The sequence below is a fragment of the Anolis sagrei genome, chromosome 7 (genome assembly GCF_037176765.1).
Source record: "Anolis sagrei isolate rAnoSag1 chromosome 7, rAnoSag1.mat, whole genome shotgun sequence".
Taxonomy (NCBI): Eukaryota; Metazoa; Chordata; class Lepidosauria; order Squamata; family Dactyloidae; genus Anolis; species Anolis sagrei.
This window is the reverse complement of record NC_090027.1, coordinates 18,675,499-18,701,155: the sequence shown is the minus strand read 5'-3', so window position 1 is coordinate 18,701,155 and position 25,657 is coordinate 18,675,499. Positions and strand designations below refer to the sequence as shown.

Here is a 25,657-nt window from a genome sequence, read left to right as displayed (position 1 = left end):
GATGAAGGTGAAGGGGGATTAATCTGATGGAGTCAGCACGTCTGTTAGCATATGTGCCCATTTGCTCCTTTCTCATTCCTTTGAACAATGGTGAACTGTGCAAACCTTTCAGTCCATTCTTCGGATTCCTTCACTGTTTTTCTCTATTCTCTTAGCATTGGTATACCAAAAATCACTACACTACAAAGCTGGACATAACTGCATTGGTTCCAAAGTGAGGAATTACTCAAGAATCACTTAATTCAAGCTCAAGACCACCCGTTTTCTTATTCTTCCAAGTACTTCTCACTAATTTTGCAACTATTAATTAAAATAAAGATAAACACATATACTGTCTGTGGAGCAAACTGTTTAACAGCAGCATCAGTAAAACCAAGCATTAGCAACAACCTTCTCCAGACCCACTTAGTATCCCAAACCATCAGCTCAATTGGATAAGGTATGTCCCACCTGAAATCTCTCTGCATTTTCTGAAGTCATGTGAAAGCTAAAGTGCCTTCTTGAAGGCGGCTCCCAGATGTTGACCCAAAACTGCTTTGTTGGCTTTCCCACAAAAAGAATCACTTGAAGGTCTACAGAAAAGCAGTTTGTTCATTGCCAACCACACTGTGGGAGATCTATGTTCTGAGATGACCATCTGCCCCTTCACTTCCGCTCCTTCCCCAAGATGTAGAAACAACAGGACAAGTGAGAGGACAGTTCTTGCCCAGTTCAAGGCCCAGATGGACATCCTCGTGAGCCCTACAGTTTCTTCCCATATCACTATCCTTCCCTGGTGCTGAAAAAAAGCACTCCATAAGTTATTCTGAACTGACGCCCATGAAATCAGATTTCCCAGCAGTCACGGAGTTGCTGTTACTGTGATGGTAACATTAACTGGATCATCAACGGCAGTGGGTTCTGGAGTTGGGGCTGCTGCAGGATCCTCTGGGCCTCCGGTAGTGTCCTCTGGACTAAGCTCTGTAGAAAGACAAGACATACTCTAAGGCTACTCCACGACTCCTGCATTAATCTGCTTTTGCTAGCTTGCATAACAATATTCATCTGGTACCATTTTAGTGAAAATATATTTATGCTTGAAGTTCCGACTTCTTATGTACCTGGGTTTCCAGGTGAAATAAATGAGAGTACTTGATGAACTTGTGTGGAAAAGGGATTTTCAGCAGGTCTTGCTTGTCACCTGCTCAAGTGCCCTCCTCTACTCCGACACTAAAGACATGAGAGCCCTGTGCCTTATTTCACCTTTCAATCTCGTGCAAAAAGATTGGCATAGGGCAGAATAAAACTCTTTTTTCATGTGCAATTATCTGGTGCTGCTAACATTTCAGTGAGTATACAAATGCCACCTCTGTTACCATTTCTTTCCAAGTAAAGCATGATTTAGGCACACCTGCAGATGCTTCCCCAGATGCTGCAGTGGAAGGCTCCCCAACCTGCTCACTAGCTTCAACATCTGGCCCCACCGCTGTCTCAGCATCCTCTGGAGTGCTGATGTGTTCACGAGCTTCTGCACCAGCCCTAAAGGGTCGGAATATATTGGAGGGGTATCAGTCATATATATTGTCTCTGTATTCAAGTCTATTCACCTCTCATGTGCTGCCACACTCTGACTAGAAGTTTTTGCATGTTGATTTTCAAAACTTCGCCAATCTTCTGATCCATTTTTGTGTGGCAGCTCAGTTGACAATTGCTTCCCTCCTGCAGTTGCCCAATAGTTTTCAACAGAACATGGGAAGTCTCCTGTCTTCTGTGCGCAGTGTCGTAGGATTGTAACACTGATTCTTTTTAGAGATTCGAATACACACTGAAGTATTTTAGAGATACTAATACACACTAAAGTCCATACTTCAGGAAATAAAGCCCGACTGCTCATTGGAGGGAAGGATATTAGAAACAAGGATGAAGTACTTTGGCCACATAATGAGGGGACAGGAAAGCTTAGAGAAGACAATGATACTGGGGAAAATGGAAGGAAAAACGAAAAGGGGCCGACCAAGGATAAGATGGATGGATGGTATCCTTGAAGTGACTGGCTTGACCCTGAAAGAGCTGGGGGTGGTGACGGCTGACAGGGAGTTCTGGCATCGGCTGGTCCATGAGGTCACAAAAAGTCAGAAGTGACTGACTGAATGAATAAACAACAACAATACACATGTTGCACGTTTGACTAAGTGGTATATGTTTTAATACTTGGGTCAAACTTCTACGTGGTCAAGCATAATATAAATGGCAGCACTTCCATTTTTTGATGCCCACAGTTCATGGATAGTGACCAAACCCTGGGATTTACCAACAAGGGCCAATAAGAGATAGGAAGCGGCAAAGAAGACAGCCTTTGGATGCTACTTACATTCTGAAGAGGAGGTCGTGCAACCCTGTGGAATAAGGATAAAAATAATACAATTTTAAGAATTATGTTGCAAGAGAAGTCAAATGAAACTCCACAAAATTGTTCAAGGAAGGATTTCTGCAATAGGGCTCATATTTACACTCTTACACTACATGTGTAAGAGTGCAAATATGTGCTTACAGGTGCTTGTTTATAAAGCTATTGTCCTCCCAAGCCTGCTATACGCCTGCGAGATGTGGACTATCTACAGATGTCACATACAACTCCCAAAACGATTCCATCAGTGTTGCCTCCAAAAAATCCTACAAATCTCTAGGGAAGACAAGCGGACAAATGTTAGCGTGCTGGAAGAAGTAAAGACCCCCAGCATTGAAGCGATGCTCCTCCGCCATCAACTCTACGGGACTGGCCACATTGTCTGGATGCCCGACAACCATCTCCCAAAGTAGTTTTTCTACTCTGAACTCAAGAATGGAAAACGGAATGTTGGTGGGCAGGGAAAGAGATGTAAAGATGGGCTCAAAGCCAACCTTTAAAACTGGCATAGACAGTGAGATGTGGAAAGCCCTGGCCCTTGAGTGCTCCAGATGGAGGTCAGCTGTGACCAGCAGTGCTGCAATCAAAACAATCAAAACAATCCATGTTTTATGTCACTCAGGAGTTCCTGAAAACCAGAAGCTGATTTCGAAGAGGCACGAATAGAGAGCGAAAGAGAAACGTGCCAAGAGGAAGACGTTTCAAGCCAACCCCGACCACGACCACATTCCAAACGATGCCCTCACTGCGGAAGAACATGCAGGTCTTAGAATGGGCTCCACAGTCACCTAGGGACCCACAGCCAGTACACCGATCTTGGAAGACTATCCTACTTAGACAACGAGGGATCACCTAAGTAAGTTAATAAATAAGTACACGACATTGTGGGAGTTGAAGTCCAAAACACCCAGAGGGCCTAAATTTGCCCATACCTGGTCTAAATTAACAATATGCAAAAGGATCTTGCAGCACTTTGGAGAATAACTGAAAAAACAAACTTGGTAGCCTAAAATTTCATAGATTGTTTACTTGCATCTGAGGAAGTAAACCAAGACCCCCTTCTACGCTAACTGATAATTCAGGCCTGATCTGACATCCTGGACACTGTATTGGGCCGACATGGCAGCTAGATAGGGACTCCCTGAACTGGGAGTAGGAAGTCCCAGCTGCACTAAACTCTATGGCCCTGTCTCATGGAGGACGGAGAATTTTAAGTACCTCACCAAAATACATTGTAGCTAAGGCCCTATATAGATGGGCAGTAGTGCTATATTATTGTATTCTGAGCAATAAAGATGTATGGTATCTTGGCGTGTTCTTTCAAGAGAAGACTAAACCCATAGCAACACAATTGGAGCAAAGAACCCCTACACCCATGGATAACTGTGCTATTTTCACTTCACCCTTGCACCTGATGCTCCAAAAGCCCTCATTTGAATATTTATTTACTAGCCATCCCCTGCCATGCGTTGCTGTGGCCCAGTCTGGTGATCAGGAAAATAAAGTAATGAGAAAGTGTTGGTTTCTAAAATATGTAATTTCTTTCTGCTTGTGGGTAAACAGTATTTCTTGCTGTTTCTTTGTCAGTGTTAATGTGGCGATTGTCTGATTTGCCTACTCTGGAACATGAAACATAGAATTGTCCTCCTTTAGGGGTCCCTTTCAAATCTACAATATTATCTCTCTCTGTGTGTGAATCATATATATCTACTTATATCTATGGCAGGAGCCCCCGGTGGTGCAGTGGGTTAAAGCACTGAGCTGCTGAGCTCCATGCAGTCATGCGCTCCATGCAGTCATGCCGGCCACATGACCTTGGAGGTGTCTACGGACAACGCTGGCTCTTCGGCTTAGAAATGGAGATGAGCACCACACCCCAGAGTCAGACATGACTGGACTACCTTTACCTATATCTATGGCAGTATGGCTCTTTGTCAGGAGGGCTTTGATTATGTTTTCTTGCCCTGGTGAAGGGAGTTGGACTGGGTGGCCTTAAGTATTTTCTGTTGGTCATGGGGGTTCTGTGTGCCAAGTTTGGTTCAATTCCATCATTGGATGGAGTTCAGAATGCTCTTTTATTGTAGGTGAACTATAAATCCCAGTAACTACAACTCTCAAATGTGAATGTCTATTTTCACCAAACTCCATCTGTCTACTTATTTGGTCATATGGAATATCCATGCCAAGTTTGGTCCAGATCCATCATTGTTTGAGTCCACAGTGCTCTCTGGATGTAGGTGAACTACAAGTCCCAAACTCAAGGTCAATGCCCATCAAACTCTTCCAGTGTTTTCTGTTGGTCATGGGAGTTCTGCCACGTTTGGTTCAATTCCATCATTGGATGGAGTTCAGAATGCTCTTTTATTGTAGGTGAACTATAAATCCCAGTAACTAAAACTCTCAAATGTGAATGTCTATTTTCACCAAACTCCATCTGTCTTCATATTTGGTCATATGGAATATCTATGCCAAGTCTGGTCCAGATCCATCATCATTGTTTGAGTCCACAATGCTCTCTGGATGTAGGTGAACTACAAGTCCCAAACTCAAGGTCAATGCCCATCAAACCCTTCCAGTGTTTTCTGTTGGTCATGGGAGTTCTGCCACGTTTGGTTCAAGTCCATCGTTGGTGGAGTTTAGAATGCTATTTGATTGTAGGTTAACTATAAATCCCAGCAACTACAACTCCCAAATGACAAAATTAATTTTTTTTTGAGTGATGGTCACTCCTTGGGTTAGTAGGTGTCTTGTGGCCAAATTTGGAGGCAATTCGTCCACTGGTTTTTGAGTTCTGTTAATCCCACAAACAAACATTATATTTTTATTTATATAGATAATAGCTGTCCCCTGCCACGTATTGCTGTGGCCCAGTCTGTGTATATTTGTTTTGTGTGTGCATATTTGTGTATGTGTAAATATATGTGTGTTTGTGTATATATGTGGTTTTGCACATGCATTGTAATGTGTTTTTTGTTGGGTTTTTTTGGCCTTTTAAGTCCCTTCTGTTGTGTTTTTCAGTGTTTTTATGAGTGATGGTTGCTCGTTGGCCTGAGAGGTGTGTTGTGTCCAAATTTGGTGTCAATTCGTCTAGTGGTTTTTGAGTACTGTGAATCCCACAAACGAACATTACATTTTTATTTATATAGATTTGCCCTCCCTGCGTAACCAACCCATTCCTGCAGAGGATTTCTTAGGATTCCTTGGATTAGGGAAAGGGGAAACTACACAGCAACATTTCAGCCACTCACTTGGGTTGTTCTCCCGGTTGCGGACGATGTACTGGAAGACCAGAAGGGATGTGATCGTTGCGACAATCATTCCGGCCACGCCAGCCCCAATCACAGCAGGGTAAGCATTGAAAGGAGGGTCAGCTGTAAGACAAAGGGAAGGGGAGATGCTGTTGAAGGCCATGGAGTCCCACCAGCTTCTGGTTTTCAGGAACTCCTGAGTAGCATAAAACACGGATCTTTCTTACACATGCCTGGAATAGTAACATGTTTTCCCCAGTGGGGTTCCACCCAGATAGGTAGAACTATAACTCCTACAATGCCTGGACAGGAAAGATAGGAACTCTTGTTCAAAGTATTTGGGAGACACTCAATTGAATCAAGAATGCGGTTATCAGAATCATCTCCTCTCTTAGAGTTGTCTACATACACAAGGCAATCTTCAAAGCCTTTCTCTAGAGGAGTCCAACCATCAGACCTGAAGCAGATTAAGAGGATTTGTTTTGATTGGATGGCTTTCATAGAATCATAGAATCAAAGAGTTGGAAGAGACCTCATGGGCCATCCAGTCCAACCCCCTGCCAAGAAGCAGGAATATTGCATTCAAATCACCCCTGACAAATGGCCATCCAGCCTCTGCTTAAAAGCTTCCAAAGAAGGAGCCTCCACCACACTCCGGGGCAGAGAGTTCCACTGCTGAATGGCTCTCACAGTCAGGAAGTTCTTCCTAATGTTGGCCTACTTCTGCTTGATCGTCGATCTTGGGGGGTTACCTGTTATTTCCATACAGGTGTTTTTTGTAGCTTCTGCCAGGTTTTATGCACTGGGCTTTGCAATTCCGTAGTAGTTGCCGCTTGAGTAGCTGACCTAGGAATATTTTGTATTAAACGTTTATAAAATCGGAATTAAGATTATTTTTGTCACTTTTTATTATTGTCCTTCTGCTTAGGTGCACATTTGGGGGTGGGCAAAGTAAAAAAAAGTTTTCTCATTTGTATACCTGAAGGAGTTCTGATCCATTTTAAACATATTCAATGTGTTGCTGTGAGTTTCTAGGCTGTATGGCCATCTTCAAGAAGCATTCTCTTCTGATGTTTCATCCACATCTATAGCAGGCATCCTCAGAGGTTGTGAGGTGTGCTGGAAACTAGGCAAGTGGGGTTTGTCTATCTGTGGAAGGTCTAGGGTGGGAGAAAGAACTCTTGTCTATTTGAGGCAAGTGGGAATGTTGCAACTGGTCACTTGACTAGCATTTAATGGCCTTGCAGCTTCTAAGCTTGGCTGATTGCTGCCTGAAAGATACTTTGTTGGGAGGTGTTAGCTGGCCCTGATTGAATCTTGTCTGGAATTCCCTTGCTTTTTGAGTGTTGCTCAAAAATCAAAGGATCCCCCACTGACCAATCCCTCCCCACTGGCTAATCCCTCTCCAATCCCAGAAATACAGCTTAATGGTGTAATATTAGAAAATGTTGACCATTTCCACTACCTTGGCAGCCACCTCTCCACAATAGTCAACATTGACACTGAAATACAACACTGCCTGAGCTCTGCGAGTACAGCTTTTTTCCAAATGAAGCAGAGAGTATTTGAGGATCGGGACATCCATAGGGATACCAAGGTGCTTGTTTATAAAGCTATTGTCCTCCCAACCCTGCTCTATGCCTGTGACACATGGACTGTTTACAGACGTCACATGCAACTCCTGGAACGATTCCATCAGCGCTGCCTCCGGAAAATCCTGCAAATCTCTTGGGAAGACAAGCGGACAAATGTCAGTGTGCTGGAAGAAGCAAAGACCACCAGCACTGAAGTGATGGTCCTCCACTATCAACTCTACTGAACCGGCCATGTCCGGATGCCCGACCACCATCTCCCAAAGCAGTTGCTCTACTTCGAACTCAAGAACAGAAAATGAAATGTTGGTGGGCAGAAAAAGAGATTGAAAGATGGGCTCAAAGCCAACTTTAAAAACTCTGGCATAGGCACTGAGAACTGGGAAGCCCTGGCCCTTGAGCACTACAGCTGGATGTCAGCTGTGACCAGAAGTGCTGTAGAATTTGAAGAGGTACGAATGGAGGGCGAAAGAAATGTGCTAAGAGGAAGGCATGTCAAGCCAACCCCAACCAGGACCACCTTCCACCTGGAAACCAATGCTCGCACTGTGGGAGAAGATGCAGATCAAGACTAGGGCTTCACAGTCACCTATGGACCGACCAGTACACTGATCTTGGAAGACTAGCCTACTCGGAGGAGCCCCCGATGGTGTAGTGGGTTAAACCCTTGGGCTGGCAGGTCGCAGGTTCGAATCCAGGGAGAGCGCGGATGAGCTCCCACTATCAGCTCCAGCTCCTCATGCGGGGACATGAGAGAAGCCTCCCACAAGGATGGTAAAACATCAAAAAACATCCGGGCATCCCCTGGGCAACGTCCTTGCAAATGGCCAATTCTCTCACACCAGAAGTGACTTGCAGTTTCTCAAGTCGGTCATGACATGACAAAAAAAAAATCCTACTTGGAGAACAAGGGATCGCCTGAGTAAAGTAAGTATATGTTCAGTTTTCCTACACCCATAACATGTAGTTAAACTGCATTGTATGGCTATAGAATCATAGAACCATAGAGTTGGAAGAGACCTCATGAGGCATCCAGTTCAACCCACTGCCAAGAAGCATTCAAAGCACCCCCAACAGATCTCTGTTTAGAAGCCTCCAAAGAAGGAGACTCCACCACACTCTGGGGCAGAGAGTTCCACTGCTGAACAGCTCCCACAGTTAAGAAGTTCTTCCCAACGTTCAGGTGGAAACTGCATTATATGCAGAGGTGGCTCTAGGTAGTTTTCAATGGTAAGTAAACAGTATTTTGGCGCCCCCTCCCCCAACCAAGCACGGATATATATTTTCTGTTCGTCGTGGGAGTTCTGTGTGCCATTGTTGTTGTTGTTGTTCATTTCGTTCAGTCGTCTCAGACTCTTCGTGACCCCATGGACCAGTCCACGCCAGAGCTCCCTGTCAGCCGTCACCACCCCCAGCTCCTTCAAGGTCAGTCCAGTCACTTCAAGGATGCCATCCATCCATCTGGTCCTTGGTCGGCCCCTCTTCCTTTTGCCTTCCACTTTCCCCAGCATAATTGTCTTCTCTAGGCTTTGCTGTCTCCTCATGATGTGGCCAAAGTACTTCAACTTTGTCTCTAGTATCCTTCCCTCCAATGAGCAGTTGGGCTTTATTTCCTGGAGGATTGACTGGTTGGATCTTCTCGCAGTCCAAGGCACTCTCAGCACTTTCCTCCAACACCATATTTGGTTCAATTCCATCATTGGTGGTGTTCAGAATGCTCTTTGATTGTAGGTGAACTATACATCCCAGTAACTACAACTCGCATATGTCAAGGTCTATTTTCCCCCAAGAGCGCCTCAAGAGCGCCCCTGGGCAAAATCAACTATACTGCAAATGCTTACTTTGTGTAATGGGTTGAGCCGCCCCTGATTATATGGCAGTGTAGATCCAGTCTCAGTTATCTCAGAATGAGAATCATAGAATCATAGAATCATAGAATCAAAGAGTTGGAAGAGACCTCATGGGCCATCCAGTCCAACCCCATTCTGCCAAGAAGCAGGAATATTGCATTCAAATCACCCCTGACAAATGGCCATCCAGCCTCTGCTTAAAAGCTTCCAAAGAAGGAGCCTCCACCACACTCCGGGGCAGAGAGTTCCACTGCTGAACGGCTCTCACAGTCAGGAAGTTCTGACTTGTTAAGAATCTTGCCCTTCTTAACAACCCAAGCAAAAACAAACTCCTGCAGCCTCTCATAGCTTATCTCTTCTCCCTAATGAGCAACTTTTGTGATCTTCACCATGCCCTGATGTCACTTGACCATGTGTCCTGGTTCTCATCTGTCAAAGGTTGACAGGCACGGGATACACAAGGCAAGAGTGATTCTCTTCCGTTCCCAACGAAAGCCTGTGCCGTAAACCATATTGATTCTCTTTTCCTCTCCAGACCAAGTTGTGGTTATTATGAGTTTTTAAAGAGAGAAGAAATATCAGAGGATTTTACGGACCTCTCACATTTGGCCCTTGGCAGCACAGCCTCTTTGGGGGATACTTTCTCTGTCGAAGGAAACCTTCAATAAAGCTCTACACAAACTCTCCTCTCCCTCCTCCTGAGGTTCCCACTGATTCCTCGGCGCATCTGTTTCCAATCTCCTTCGTTTTTCCAGGCAAATAGTTTGCTTGTTTTTCTTGAGTGTTTCATTTTGGTTTTGCACCTTCCCAAAGCTGTCCCCGACCTGCACCCAGACTTGTTGCCACAGCTGTGGTCCTTATGGAGATAAAGAGTCGGCCATGTCTGCCAGGTCCTTCTGGCAGAGTTACGCCCATATTGTGCTGAGTCCTGGGCAGAAGGCAACACTATGCGCAATCTACAATCATCTCTCTTCCTGGTTCAAAACAAATGACCCAAAACAGATATCCGTTTTCAAACCTTTCTCTGGAAAATATCTTGTGTAATAGTATGACATTGCATAAATATATCCAGATGCAGTCATCTAAGTCAAGGTAGGAATCTTCCCCCTCCAGCTGTTTAATTTAATAGAGGCAAAAACAAGGAATTGTGGGAGTTGTAGTCCAAAACATCTGCAGGACCAAACATTCCTTACATCGGTGCTGTGTTTCTGGAGTTCTTGAGAATCGTGACTTTGTCTCTCTGTTCCAAATTAATGCCTTGCACAGATAATAACTCATTACAAGTCAAATATTACTATAACAAGGGTTGAATGAAAAGTAATGCCTCCACCTTTGTTACTTGGGTTTGGATGGGAATATTTTAATAAATCAAACACAGAAATAATCCTTAGACTGTGCTCTTTAACTACCACTATTCACTTTTCCACATAATCACCAGACAATTGGATACATTTCTGCCAACGATGAACATAAATGAACATACTGTTTTTTCTTATTGTATTGAATCTTATGTTGTTAGCCGGCCTGAGTCCCTCCTCGGAGGTCGAGAAGACCAGGTTATAAAAACTCTAAATAAATAAACAAACAAGTTTTCTGAAGCCATCACGGAAGAAGTCGACACTGTTTCCGCAACCAGCGGCTCAAAGTTCTCTCAACCTCTTCATCAGAAGCATAATGATGTTCCAGCAGATCTTCTTTCATTATCAGGAACAGATGGAGTCAGACGGTGCTAAATCTGGACTGCATGGAGGATGTTGTATGGTGGAGAGATCCAGTCTCTGGAGTTTCAAGTCTGTGCGCTTTCATTTCAGGCGTCAGCATCCTGTGTACCCATCGTGTACAGATCTTCTGATAGGCAAGCAAAGCAATAATGTGACCCACACGTTCTTGTGAAATGCCAGTTATGCTTGAAATTTCTCTCTGAGTGATATGATCATCCTGAATCAATCTGTCAACCTTTTGCTTGTGGAACTCGGTGGTTGTTGTCACAGGACATCCAACTCTTTGTCATGCACGTCAGATGTTCTCACTTCAACATCTTTAAACTTACTCACCGAGCAACGCACAGTACTCACATCAACATGATCACCATAAACAGCTTGCATTCTCTGATGAATCTCCTTTGGGGTGACACCTTCTGCTGTCAAGAATTCAATGACTGCACATTACTTAAATAGTTTTCTAAGACCTACAGAGACACTCTCTGGAACACCTCAGCAAGCGAGAGTCCAGAAGTGGCAGGCTCAAACCCAGAACCTCAATCAATGGCTGATACCAAATGAGAGACTCCCCCTTGGGCACACAGAAAACTGGGCGACTAGGAAGGCGCTGAACAGACTGCGCTCTGGCACCACAAGATGCAGAGCTAATCTTAAGAAATGGGGCTACAAAGTGGAATCCACGACATGCGAGTGTGGAGAAGAGCAAACTACAGACCATCTACTGCAATGCAACCTGAGCCCTGCTACATGCACAATGGAGGACCTTCTTATAGTAACTCCAGAGGCACTCTAAGTGGCCAGCTACTGGTCAAAGGACATTTAATCAACTACCAAGCTTGCAAACTTTGTGTTTTGTTTGTTTGTTTGTTAAAAATGCAATACAACTGTTTGGTTTGCACCTGACATGATAAATAAATAAATAAATAAATAAACTTAAGTCACATTAACTGACCGTCTGCGCAAGGTTCCATACTTCGTATTTTAACAACACAACCATTCAATGCTAAGGCTTCCTTCCAAAACGGAACTGTAGAGGAGAGTCTACCAAACAAGCCAGTACCTGCCGCATACCAGTACTGCCATCTGTTGAGGAGTTACAAAGGTGGAGGAATTACTTTTCATTCAACCCTCATACTTTGATCACCAGACTACTACAGAGAAGGAATCTTCTGCAATGAAGCACTGTTTGTAAATCTGCTCTGTGATCCTCATCTGGATTTCCAGAATCCCACAAGCAATGCACATTAGTCAATATCTGGTTTCAGGCAAGACGAAAAAAATGGGGCATGGTTTTGTTTTGTTTTGTTTCCGTGTCAGGAGTGACTTGAGAACCTGAAGGGGAAAAGGAAAGGGCCTGAGGCTGTTAGGAATGGTAGGAGTCGAAGTCCAAAACACCCAGAGGGCCCAAGTTTGCCCATGCCTGGGCTAGGTGCATCTATATTATGAAGGTAAAGTACACATTCCAGAAAAATAAATTGAACCACAGCAGGAAGGATTAACCACACCGTGCAATTAAGAAGAGACGTTGGTACAGAGGAATGTCAACCTATCACACATAGTTGACCCTCGCCAACCCGATCCCCACCCCAAGAGTGGCATGCACTTGCCAGTGCCACCTGGCTTCAAACAACTATACCCGGCAGCCTCGTGCAGTATGGCAAGATGGGGGAAAGGATAGCAAGCTGAACCACAATCAAAACCAAAGCTAGAGCAGTTGCAGCAGCAGCACAACAGAATGCCGAGAAACCAAAAGTAGAGGCTTTGGAAGAAGCAAAGGCAGAAACAGTTTCTTTCTGGTCATTCCAATAACATTCCAGACTCACAAGCACATTTGCCTCTCTCATTCTGTTCTCAATCAACTTGGCTTTAATAAAATGAGGTGTCTATCGAAGAACAACGTTTCCCCATCTCACCCAAGACTGTCAACAATGAGCACCCAGACCATCAAAGAGGGCTATTCTGTGGCTAGGTGGCACATCCTGGAATAGGATATTCCCAGATGTGTCTGATACATACTGGGGCCTTGTCTTCATGTTGTTTTCCTCATAATGGTGCTGGTGTTATCCTACAAAGCCCTAAATGGTTCCGGCCCAAAATACCTTTCGGACCGCATCTCAGCCTATGAGCCCACGAGGACCTTGAGATCGTCTGGGGAGGCCCTTCTCTCGATCCCGCCTGCTTCACAGGCATGTCTGGCGGGGACGAGAGAAAGGGCCTTCTCGGTGGTGGCCCCCCGGCTGTGGAACACCCTCCCTGTTGACATCAGACAGGCGCCCTCCCTTATGTCCTTCCGTAAGAGCCTGAAGACATGGCTATTCGAGAAGGCATTTAACTGAGTGCTACAGTAACTGGAAATGACAACTGGAACGGAATATGGACTACGAGATTGGTTATGATTCTACGATAAGACGGAGCGGATTATTTTAGTGTAATTAGATGATTGTGTATTAGTGATTTGTTGGTTTTTGTCGTTGTAGCTTATTGTAAATTGTTTTTTATATGTTGTACACCGCCGCGAGTCGCTCTAGGGCTGAGAGCGGCGGTTAACAAATGCAGCAAATAAATAAATAATAAATAAATAATGTATGATGTGGATGGGATTTCCTCCTTTCCCTTGTTATGTATGGAGGGAAGGAATGGTTCCAGCCCAGTTTACCTGTCTGAACGTGTCTCCTTCTATGAACCACCTTGGAGATTAAGATCTTCTAGGGAGGACCTGCTCTCGATCCCACCTTCTTCTCAAGCGCAAGTGGTGGGGATGAGAGATAGGGCCTTCTCAGAAGCTCTTAATCTCCAAGGTGGTTCATAGAGGGAAATATGTGGTTCATAGAAGGAGGTATGCACATGTATTTCACAGCTTCTGAGAAGGCCCTATCTCTCGTCCCCACCAGTTGCACGTGAGAAGAAGGTGGGACCAAGAGCAGGTCCTCCCTAGAAGTTCTTAATCTCCAAGGTGGTTCATAGAGGGAGATATGCACATGTATCTCAGAGCTTCTGAGAAGGCCCTGTCTCTCGTCCCCACCAGTTGCGCGTGAGAAGAAGGTGGGACCAAGAGCAGGTCCTCCCTAGAAGCTCTTAATCTCCAAGGTGGTTCATAGAGGGAGATATGCACATGTATCTCAGAGCTTCTGAGAAGGCCCTATCTCTCGTCCCCACCAGTTGCGCGTGAGAAGAAGGTGGGACCAAGAGCAGGTCCTCCCTAGAAGCTCTTAATCTCCAAGGTGGTTCATAGAGGGAGATATGCACATGTATCTCAGAGCTTCTGAGAAGGCCCTATCTCTCGTCCCCACCAGTTGCACGTGAGAAGAAGGTGGGACCAAGAGCAGGTCCTCCCTAGAAGCTCTTAATCTCCAAGGTGGTTCATAGAGGGAGATATGCACATGTATCTCAGAGCTTCTGAGAAGGCCCTGTCTCTCGTCCCCACCAGTTGCACTTGAGAAGAAGGTGGGACCGAGAACAGGTCCTCCCTAGAAGATCTTAATCTCCAAGGTGGTTCATAGAGGGAGACACGTTCAGACAGGTAAACTGGGCTGGAAACACTCCTTCCCTCCATACATAACAAGGGAAAGGAGGAAATCCCATCCACATCATACATTATGGGGGAAACAAAAGGAAGACAAGGCCCCAGTATGCATCAGACACGTCTGGGGATATCCTATTTCAGGATGTGGGGACGAGAGACAGGGCCTTCTCAGTGGTGGCCCCTCATCTGTGGAATTCCTTCTCCAGTGCCATTAGATCACCCCTTCCCTCCTAGCCTTCAGAAAGACAGTAAAAACCTGGCTGTAGGATCAGACCTTCGGAGAAGTAGTGCAATAATATAATATAATTGGAATGTGTGCAATGGCTATAGAATGGCCTTAGATTATTTATTTATTTATTTATTTATTTATTTATTTATTTATTTATTTATGACATTTATATGCTGCCCTTCTCACCCCGAAGGGGACTCAGAGCGTGTTTTTGATTTTTGATTGGCGTGTTTTAATATTAAATGTAATTTTTAAACATTTTATATGTGACTGTGGAGCAGAACAGACAACTCCGCATCTGTACGCTTGTCCACTACGCCCTGCCTCATGTACAGAGGAAGAATTGTTAGAGGCTACAGACAGTGCCATTGCTGTTGCCCGTTTTTGGTCAAAAGATAATTAGCGGCCAGCGTTCCTTCTATTTTTATCAGTTTTGTACTGAAGAAAGGAAGGGAAAAAAGGAATAAATTTGTACTAATTTATGCAATGCTTTTGATATGGAATAAATAAATAAATCCAATTGTTTTTAAGCTTAATTTTTATATGTGTTTAAGGCATTGAATAATTGCCATATGTAACTTTGGAGGAGAACTTTGGAGGAGAACCTCCATGCCCAAGATGGGCATCAGGACTGTTGCTGTTTCCTCCATTAAAAAAATCTCAAGTCCTCTACAAAACAACCTCATATGAAATTCGTACAGAATAAGTTCTGAACCGTGAAGAAATGTAATACAATAATAATAATAATAATAATAATATGATATTATAATTATATATTTTATATTGCACGTAATATTCCCAATAATATTACAATATAATGGTATAGTACAATATAGTAATATATAATATATAGTAATATATAGTTATATATATATATATATATATATATAGTACATATATAGCATATGTACTATGCTAATAGTATAATGTATTGTATGTATATATATCTTGTAAGCCGCTCTGAGTCCCCTTTGGGGTGAGAAGGGCAGCAAATAAATGTCATAAATAAATAAAATAAATAAATTCAAGATTCAACTCATCAAAGTAGGGCCAAATGCCAATTGAGGACCAAGAAGCCAGGAGTCATGATTTGGACAGAATAATGAGCTTTTCTATTCTGATGAGTCTTCTCATCTGATGGGCACATGTATCTATATGTTATATATCATATCTATTGTTATTTCTAGCTGCCTTGCTTTGTGGAAACTCGGAACTGGATCCTGACTATGCTTTTGCTCATCTTTCTATCTTGGTTTTCCCAGTTACTCCCTTACTCCTCAGTTTCTTGAATTCTAGACATGCAGCTTCTCTCCTCAGGAAGTATAACACAATTGACAATTTGGGTTTTTGTCACAGCCGGTGGCAGAACGTTCCCAGGTTCCCACTTCACCTGGTGTCTTCACCTCCGAGGGGTGCCCAGTGGTACGGTGGTTGACAGCCAGGATGCGGAACGCATACACCACCGCAGGATCTAATCCGCCCAGTTTCTGGTCACGAATATCTGGGTCAATATCGCTAGCTACTATTTCCCAGGAGACATCCAGCTGCTTTTTGGTGGCCTTTTTGGCCTCTCGCCTCTGCACCACAAAGCCAGTCAGGTTCCCTGAGCCTTGGGTTTGCCACTCCAGTTCCACCTCCGTGCGGTGACGCATGTACATCAGCTTGCTAATGGTCACATTCGGTGGAGTGGGATACTCTGAAAAGCAGGCAAAGAAAGCCTGATTACTAATTCATTTCTCTCATCAATATAATCAATATATTATTAACTAATTGTAATTAGTCAAACATTATTAAGTAATTATAGCAGAACTTTTAAGATTAACTGATTTATTTTAGTACTAGCTGTACCCACTATGGTTGCTGCAACCAACCTTCCCCCCCTTCTTTCTCTCCTTCCTTCCCTCCCTCTTTCCTTCCCTTTTTTTCTTTTCTTTCTTATTTCTCCTCTTCTTTCTTCCATCTCTACCTTCTTTCTTTCCTCCATTTCTTTGCTCTTTGGTTACATCCTTCCTTCTCTCTTTCCTTCCTTCCTTCTCTACCTTTCTTTCTTTCTTTCCTTCCTTCTCTCCTTCCCTCCTTCCTTCTTTCCCTCTTTCCCTCCCTCTTTCTCTCCTTCCTTCCTTTCCTCCCTCTTTCCTTCCTTCCCTTTTTTCTTTCCCTTCTTATTTCTCTTCTTCTTTCTTCCATCTCTACTTGTTTCTTTCCTCCCTTCCTTTGCTCTTTTGTTACATCCTTCCTTCTCTCTTTCCTTCCTTCCTTCCCTCCCTCTTTCTGTCTTTCGTTTCTTCTCTCCTTTCTTCCCTCTGTTTTCCTTTCACTTTTTTATTTTCTTTTCTCCTTCCCTCCTTCTCTACCTTTCTTTTTTTCATTCCTTCTCTCCTTCCCTCCTTCCTTCTTTCCCTCCTTCCCTCCCTCTTTCCTTCCTTCCCTTTTTTCTTTCCTTTCTTATTTCTCTTCTTCTTTATTCCGTCTCTACCTTCTTTCTTTTTTTCCATTTCTTTGCTCTTTGGTTGCATCCTTACTTCTCTCTTTCTTTCCTTCCTTCCCTCCCTCTTTCTGTCTTTCATTTCTTCTCTCCTTCCTTTCCTCTGTTTTCCTTTCACTTTTTTATTTCCTTTTCTCCTTCCCTCCTTCTCTACCTTTCTTTCCTTCCCTCTCTCCTTCCCTCCTTCCTTCTTTCCCCCCCTCTTTCTCTCCCTCCCTCTTTCCTTCCTTCCCTTTTTTCTTTCCCTTCTTCTTTCTCTTCTTCTTTCTTCCATCTCTACTTGTTTCTTTCCTCGCTTCCTTTGCTCTTTGGTTACCTCCTTCCTTCTCTCTTTCCTTCCTTCCTTCCTTCCCTCCCTCTTTCTGTCTTTCGTTTTTTCTCTCCTTCCTTTCCTCTGTTTTCCTTTCACTTTTTTATTTCCTTTTCTCCTTCCTTCCTTCTCTACCTTTCTTTCTTTCCTTCTCTCCTTCCATCCTTCCTTCGTTCCCTCCTTCCCTCCCTCCTTCTCTCCTTCCCCCTTTCCCTCCTTCATTCCCTCTTTCTTTTTTCCTTTTTTTAAAAGATATTTTATTCCCTCTTTCATTTTCCCTTCATTCCCTCTTTCCCTCCTTCTCTCATTACTTGTGGACTGTCCCTTCCAACTCTATTCTAGGAGTCCATTTATATAGTAGTATATAATAGTAACATATTATATAGTAATCTATATAATATAAAATATTGTAATTATATCTTATATAATATATATAGATAGATAACATGTTTTATAATATATATTATAGTTTACATATTATGAAATACATATGTATTATATAGCAATATATAAAATAGTAATATATAAAGTATTGTAAGCATGTGTGTGTATATATATATGTGTAAAGGAGTCGTTAAACTGCTGCCACCAATTGTAACGATGACCGTTTTAATGCCACCGAATGCCACCAATTGTGAAGGTGCGCGTGGTAAAGCACCCATTGCCACCTAATCTATGAGGGAAGCCGGGCAACGATCAATATCAGCCTAGGAACTATTTTATAAAGGGACTGTTTCTGGCTGACTTTAGTATTGCAGGCTGTTCAACTTAGAAGAAACTGTATCAGGCAAGACTTGAGGAGAACAGTAACAAGTTTATTTTAACAGCAGTATAATAAGTTTAACTGTTTCTTCAAAAGAGGCACAAATCTTGATGGTTACAATAGTAATGTTTCATGAGTAATCTCAGGCACAGTCTTCAAGAAGTTTCTTTAAGCAGATGTAACCCTTCTGGACAACTGCCCTAATATAACAAATAAGCTAAAAGGCTTATTTTAACAGAATTCCCTATAGCACACTGGCTACAGATACATTCCCTGAATCTCCACCTAGAGACTCAGTGTTCTCTCAGTAGCTCTCCGGCCACTGACTAATTCCCTGTTTCTCCCACTAGAGAAATCAGGCCCTTCCTGTAGCTCACCGGCTTACAACTACATTCCCTGAATCTCCACCCTGAGACTCAGTGTTCTCTCAGTAGCTCTCCGGCCACTGACTGACTTTTTAAAACACAGCTGCCTCCTGAAGAGGCGGTTGGCTCCGCCCCTGTTGCTATGGCAACTCAGCTAACACCAAGCCACCCTCTCCCACAAAACATAATCTCCCATACTTACCATCCCTAAACCTCTGTCCAAACTACACATAACTAAAGAAATAAAACTTACACATCGTCACAATATGTGTGTGTGTGTGTGTGTGTGTGTGTGTGTGTGTATATATATATATATATATATATATATATATGCAACAGGTCATGCTTGGCCTCATGTAAGCCATGCCGAGTCCCCACTGGGGAGATGGTGGCGGGGTATAAATAAAGATGATGATGATGATGATTATTATTATTATTATTATTATTATTTATTCAACCAACATCCATAGACATATATATGAGTCTATACTGCCATATAATTGTGCAGGAGGGAGGGAAAGGGGGAAGGAAGGAAGGAAGGAAGGAAGGAAGGAAGGAAGGGAGGGAGGGAGGGAGGAAGGGAGGAAAGAAAGAAAGAAAGAAAGGTAGAAAGGTAGAGAAAGAAGGAAGGAGAAAAGGGAATAAAAAAGTTAAAGGAAAGAAAGAGGGAAGGAAGGAGAGAAGGAACCCTTAAAAGAATTCAATTACTATTTCTGAATAATTCTTGTCAATTTTAACTCTAGGATAGGGTTGCTGTAAGTTGGAATTATGTAGAAAGCACATTTGAAAAAGCAAAGTGATAGTCACAAAAGCTCATACTACAATAGAGCAGTCAGCTTTTCCATTTTTTTTTACATATGTATACATATGGGATACTACGCCTCTCTTAATCAAATTCTATTCCATGCATTAATTTTGCCTAGAATATGTAAACAGGGGTTATTTGGCTTATCTGAACATTCATTTACTTACTCTTAACTTGCAGGTTGACGAAGGCAGAGGCATTGCCTACTGCATTAATGGCAGCGCAACGATAAATGCCACTGTCCTTCATCCACTCTGTATCCTGCAAGGTCAAGTTGAACCAAGCATTCTCCTTCTGCAGTCTGTATTTCTTGGCATCAGATCTAATGACTTGGTTCTTGTTGTTGTACCAGAAGACTTCTGAGCCCAGGTAAGCCGTTAGGAGGTGACAAGCCAACTGGACCCCGTTGCCTTCAAAGAGTGTCACCTTGGATCTCTCCACCACAAGTCTGGGAGGTTCTGCACAGAAAAACAATAGGACTTATGGTTTGTACTGATGAAAAAACATTGGCTTGAACACTTCGTTCTCAGAACAACATTTTAAGAAAGAAATCTGTAATAACAGATAACATTAATATATGGTACTTCATCCATATTATTATACTTTATATAAATGTCCATATATTTCTTTGGAGAATGTGCCGTTACGCCCAGACGCTTTAAAATAAAACTTTGACGTGCTGCTATCTAGGTCTGGGCAAACTGCTGGGGTCTTTCTTTAGAAGATTGAGCTTTCTTGAATAACTGAGTCCACTGCAAGTTTGAAACATCAAACAGGGCATTTATTCACGAAGTCCTGGTAGACTTGGCTCAGCTTATCAATATTACAAAACAAACAGTCAATTGGGGTTCAGTAGTTGAGGCAATCTTTCTCCAAAAAAGGTAAAATGAATTCTGGGATCCTTTTCTCAAACCCTGAGCCCCTATGGTCGGAGAAAGACAGGCTTTTCCTCTATCTATAGGCCTGGATTAGCTTTGGAGGCAACTGCTCAATACTAGCTATCGCTCAATAAAGTCAATATTCCATTAACTTCTCTATAACTATCTAGATAATCCTCTATAACTATCTAAATAGTTCTCTTTTAATCTATCTATCTCTAACTAAATAACTCAATCAAACTCAATTGTTTTATATATATGACTCAATTGTTTTTACAATGGTATCTTCGGAGGTACCTGTCTGCCAACAGCACATCATGGATTCTTCTGAAGGGGCAGGGAGACCTCCAAAATGGATGCTTCTACCCTGGAAGCAGGGGCAGGCCCAAAGAGCTACTCTTTGGCCAATCATTGCAGAGAGCCTGCAAACTGGCTTTCCTGCCTCTGGCTGCTAACCTTTTAGGCCTAGCAAAGGCTGCAGCAGCCTGGGAGAAACACAAGGAGAGACTGTTTCCAGCAACTAAAAGGTAATGCAAAACCCATGATCCTGGGAGACGGAACAGAGAAAGTAAGTTAATAGTATCTAGGGAAGCAGAAGTCACCAAAGACAGAGCCTCGAAGACAGATTATGAAAAGTTCTATAACAGTGAGGGAAATTTGTAATATTATTAAGTCCAAAATAGGAAAAACACCTGGGCCAGATGGGTTGTTGGCGTTTTTTTTTTTACTCAGACAGCTTTAATGATGAAATTTAAACTTGCAACTTATGTTTAATCGCTGTTTTGCATATTTTAATATGTATTTTGTGGAAATACGTTTTAATACATGTATTTTAAAGAATGTGTTTTAGCAATGTTGTAACCTGCCTCGGGCCTTGAGGAGAGGTGGTCAAGAAATAAATCATCATCATCATCATTATTTGAAACACAACAAGATGAGTCGACAGCAGACACTCTGCAGGCTATTGAATTGGATCACACGTCGGACATTTCTCAAGTGTCTAGGACTGTGTGATGTATCGGCGAATAATGTGTGCAGATCCCAGTAAGATGGCCTTCTGCAGCTGGAAGATGGTAATCTCGTCAGCACCGATTGTGTTTAAGTGCAGGCCAGGGTCTTTAGGCACTGCACTCAGTGTGCCGATCACCACTGGGACCACTTTTACTCGCTTGTGCCAGAGTCTTTGCAATTAATATTATTGTTGTTGTTATTATTTACAAATATAAATACTATAAATAAATAAATAAATAAATAAATAAATAAACAGTTTGGTTTGCTCCTGACACGATAAATAAATAGTACAACCCTCATACTAAGGCCAGTGTCTTGTTGGTGACTTACACACACGTATAAGTCCCTTTTTGGTCAGGGCATATAGAGAGTTAGTCTCTTGTCCTTGTGCTCCATCCAAAACCTTCTCGTGCCTGGCAGTGTTCAATCCCCAGGAGGAAAGGGTATGGAAGAGGAGATCATTCAGAGCATTGAGATTCTGCTGTTTTCAGCTCCTGGGGGGAGGAAAAGAGAAGTGCACACCATTTGAGTGCATACCCTCACTCCTTCCCTCCCATCCCAACCAAACTGAAACTCTATGCTGAATCACCTCCCCATTCCTTCTGTTTCCCACTAGGAAGTAACAGGAACATGGACTTCTGCCAGGTAGTGGGAGAATAGGGAACTGTGCAGTGGGGTTATGTGCATGTGTAGGATCTTATCTCAAATATGTAACACGCAGGCAGGCATGTAGCCGGGGGGGGGGGGGGGGGGGCTCGGGGGGATTCAGCCCCCCCCCCCCCCGAAATTCTCATGGTGGTTCGTGAAAAGGCCTTACTGGTGCATTATTTAAACTGTTATGTTTATTCATATCATGATCTGATCACCATACTCAATATATCCCATATGCATGGGGGTATTGGGGTAATGATACAAAAGGTTTGCTAGGCTAGACCCTCTTTCACTCAGACTCAGCCCCCCCCCCCCGAAACTCAGCCCCCCCCCCCGAAACCCCCCCTGAAAAAAATTCAGCTCCCCCCCCTCGAAACGAAATCCTGGCTACGGGCCTGTACGCAGGTTCTTAGAAGAATAGAAATTAGATCAACCCCTCCCTCTTGAGTTTTAGGAAAAGGCTAAAGATGTATGACCAAACATTCAGTGCAATAAGAAAATATGGAATAGTGCATGACAAATTGTAAAGGCCATGGACTATGATATTGGATTGCGTGATTTTAAATGAGAAGAGAGATATTGACAAGCTGGAATGTGTCCAGAGGAGGGCAACTAAAATGATCAAGGGTCTGGAGAACAAGCCCTATGAGGAGTGACTTAAAGAGCAGGGCATGTTTAGCCTGAAGAAGAGAAGGCTGAGAGGAGACATGATAGCCATGTATAAATATGTGAGAGGAAGCCACAGGGAGGAGGGAGCAAGCTTGTTTTCTGCTTCCCTGGAGACTAGGATGCGGAACAATGGCTTCAAACTACAAGAAAGGAGATGGAATATTAGGAATCTGAATATTAGGAAGAACTTCCTGACTGTGAGAGCCGTTCAGCAGTGGAACTCTCTGCCCTGGAGTGTGGTGGAGGCTCCTTCTTAGGAAGCTTTTAAACAGAGGCTGGATGGCCATCTGTCAGGGGTGCTTTGGATGCAATTTTCCTGCTCCTTGGCAGGGGGTTGAACTGGATGGCCCATGAGGTCTCTTCCAACTCTATGATTCTATGTACTATGCTATATATATCCTTGAAGTGACTGGCTTGACCTTGAAGGAGCTGGGGGTGGTGACAGCCGACAGGGAGCTCTGGCGTGGGCTGGTCCATGAGGTCACGAAGAGTCGGAGACGACTGAACGAATGAACAACAACAACATATATATATATATATATATTGTGTGTGTGTGTGTGTGTGTATTGCAAGCCACTCTGAGTCCCCTTCAGGGTGAGAAGGTTGGCATATAAATGTCATAAATAAATAAATAAACAAATAAACAAACAAATAAACAAATAAATATTGCTTTAGAGGAATTACATCTTACTGTGATATGATCCTGTTGAATTAATTGATTTTCTCTGACTTCAGAAACTAAATAGTATGAGGCCTGGCTTCTGCTTGGATGGGAAACCTCCAAGAAACACAAGGGATTTCCTGGTAGGACTAGAATAGATCTTGCGTGAATCCCCGGAGAACCATTGCAACTATCAGAGTTGCCAACAGTGGGTTTATGGGTTTACTCTATCCCTCCATTCTTATTCTGGTATCTTACACATGGAAACTATGTCTCGCTCCAGTCCTTTCCCATCCATACATGTACTCACTCGCCTACTTACCCAATCGGACATGGCACTTGGCAGTTTTTGCCCGAAGAGGATGAGCAGCCATACAGGTGAATTCCTTGCCCCCCAGAGTGGTGTTGGATTTCATGACGAAGATGTTGTGGGATTGCTTCAGCCCACCCAAGACATGGTCCCTCCAGTCTCTCCACCAAAGGGTCACCCGGGGCTCTCCACCTGCCCAGTCACAGGTCAGCATAAGGAACTCATTCTGCTTCGTTGCCACTGCACTGCATGACGGACTCCCACCTGGAACCCCTGCAGCAGAAATAACACATTAGAGAAAGAGACAGTAGAGTGTGCAGCCTACTGTCCTTGAATATGAAGCATTCCATTCTTTCTTCCCTACTAGAATTGCCACCAATGGTGGTTTCCATATCCCAAATTTGAATTGAAACTAGAAGTGACCATCTATAGAACACACTCGGACTGCACTCAAACTCCAGGAAAGGAGATTCCACCTGAACATGAGGAAGAACTTCCTAACTGTGAGAGTAGTTGCACCAGGATTGTGGTGCAGCTGGCTGGGAGTCAGCTGCATTAAGATCACTATTGACCAAAAGGTCATGAGTTCAAAGCCAGCGCAGGTCGGAGTGAGTGTCGGACCAAATTGCCTGTCAGACTGTACGATCTATATAGCAATATTAAATAACCACTCACAAGCCGTTTTTGCTTTGAAATGGATATATTGCTTGTATCTCTGCAGCAAAGAAAGACACTACTGATTTTTTTCCCACCACCACTTCCTTTTATACACCTTTTCTGCCCATCTCCCCACTCTTCTCAGTTTCCTTATTAGAACTTGTTGCTTCACAAGTTCCAATACAAGATTTCTAGCATCCTCTGCTGACTTCAAAATGTCACAGAGAGAGAATTGATTCAGCCAGGATGATTCAGTCAGGATGTCACGGAGGGAATTTGTGATGTCTTCATGCCGTCAGAAATTGACCGAGTGAGCTTTCAACCAATTCGTGTAGCTTTCTGTTGACCTTTGCAGCCCAAAAAACAGTTGGAAATTTATGTACCTCTTATGTGGGGAGGCTAATTTACGATGCCATAAAAATCTCCAGCAAGCATGCAAAGAATGAGAAAGTACTTCATCAGTGTCACAAATGGACAGTGAAGCGACAGCTCCCCTAGTGGCCAGAATACACTCATGAAAAAGCTAGAATGTTAAATAGCCTCTGTGTGTCCATCTATATATGTTATGTGTCTATGGCATTGAATGTTTGCCATTGTAATCCGCCCTGAGTCCCCTGCGGGGTGAGAAGGGTGGAATATAAATACTGTAAATAAATAAATAAATAAATAAATAAATAAATTCAGTAGTGGAACTTTCTGCCCTGGAGTGTGGTGGACTCTCCTCCTTTGGAAGCTTTTAAAGAGAGTCTGGATGGCCATCTGTCGGGGGTGCTTTGAATTTTTCTGCTTCTTAGCAGGGGGTTGGACTGGATGGCCCAGGAGATCTCTTCCAACTCTATGATTCTATGATTTTCAGATGGTCAGGACTAAGAAAGTCAGCAGTGCCAACCAATCTACCAAAGCAAAGCCTTCTTCCTTCTTTGCTAGTACTCACACACTGTGGTCCTGCAGATGGCATCCTTTTTCAGCGCAGGGTGGGAAGCCAGGCAAGTGTATGAGGTCCCATTGTGGACATCCATGCCCCGGTGAATCTGGGTTAGGTTGGAGTAGGTTGCCATATGGTTTCCTTCCTTTCTGGATTTGACCCACTGCAGCCGCACTGGTGGGAAGCCCCCCTGCCACGAACAGTGTAGAGCAAGGTCTCGGAAATTGGCAGCTGGCAGCGGTATGCAGCTGGGCTTTCCTTGAGGCAAATCTGCGCATGGGGGCAAACATCGTATCAACAGAAACGAGCCAGCAGATGAAGAGAAATTTCTTTTTGTGGAGGAGAGTGAGATTCCCTCAAAGGCTGTTCCAGATATTATATTTCTACATGATGCTGTTGTGTGTGCATTGCCTTGCTAGGGAAAGAGCATCATATAGTTAGGTCCTTGCAGGACAAAGTTGGAGAATTCCTAGGTGGATCTAAGTCTTTGTTAGAACAGACATTGGACATCACAGTGAAATGTGACTACCTGTCCGAACGTATCTCCTGTTACGCACCATCATGACATTTAAGATCATCTGGAGAGGCCCTGCTCTCAATAGCCGGTATCGCACCACC

General features: G+C 43.4%; 1 protein-coding gene across 1 annotated transcript in view; it reads right to left on the bottom strand.

Annotated features, from left to right (window-relative positions):
- Positions 1-332: 332 nt before the first annotated feature.
- The window catches only part of VSIG10L2 (V-set and immunoglobulin domain containing 10 like 2), a 42,181-nt gene continuing 16,856 nt past the window's right edge, over positions 333-25,657 (bottom strand). Inside the window, exons 5-12 of the mRNA XM_060787350.2 lie at positions 25,049-25,309; positions 23,470-23,730; positions 19,445-19,735; positions 15,940-16,245; positions 5,635-5,757; positions 2,351-2,375; positions 1,391-1,518; positions 333-960 (exon numbers count right to left, since the gene is read on the bottom strand). Coding sequence (XP_060643333.2) covers positions 842-960; positions 1,391-1,518; positions 2,351-2,375; positions 5,635-5,757; positions 15,940-16,245; positions 19,445-19,735; positions 23,470-23,730; positions 25,049-25,309 — 1,514 coding nt within the window. The 3' untranslated portion in view covers positions 333-841. The remainder of the gene's footprint in view (positions 961-1,390; positions 1,519-2,350; positions 2,376-5,634; positions 5,758-15,939; positions 16,246-19,444; positions 19,736-23,469; positions 23,731-25,048; positions 25,310-25,657) is intronic.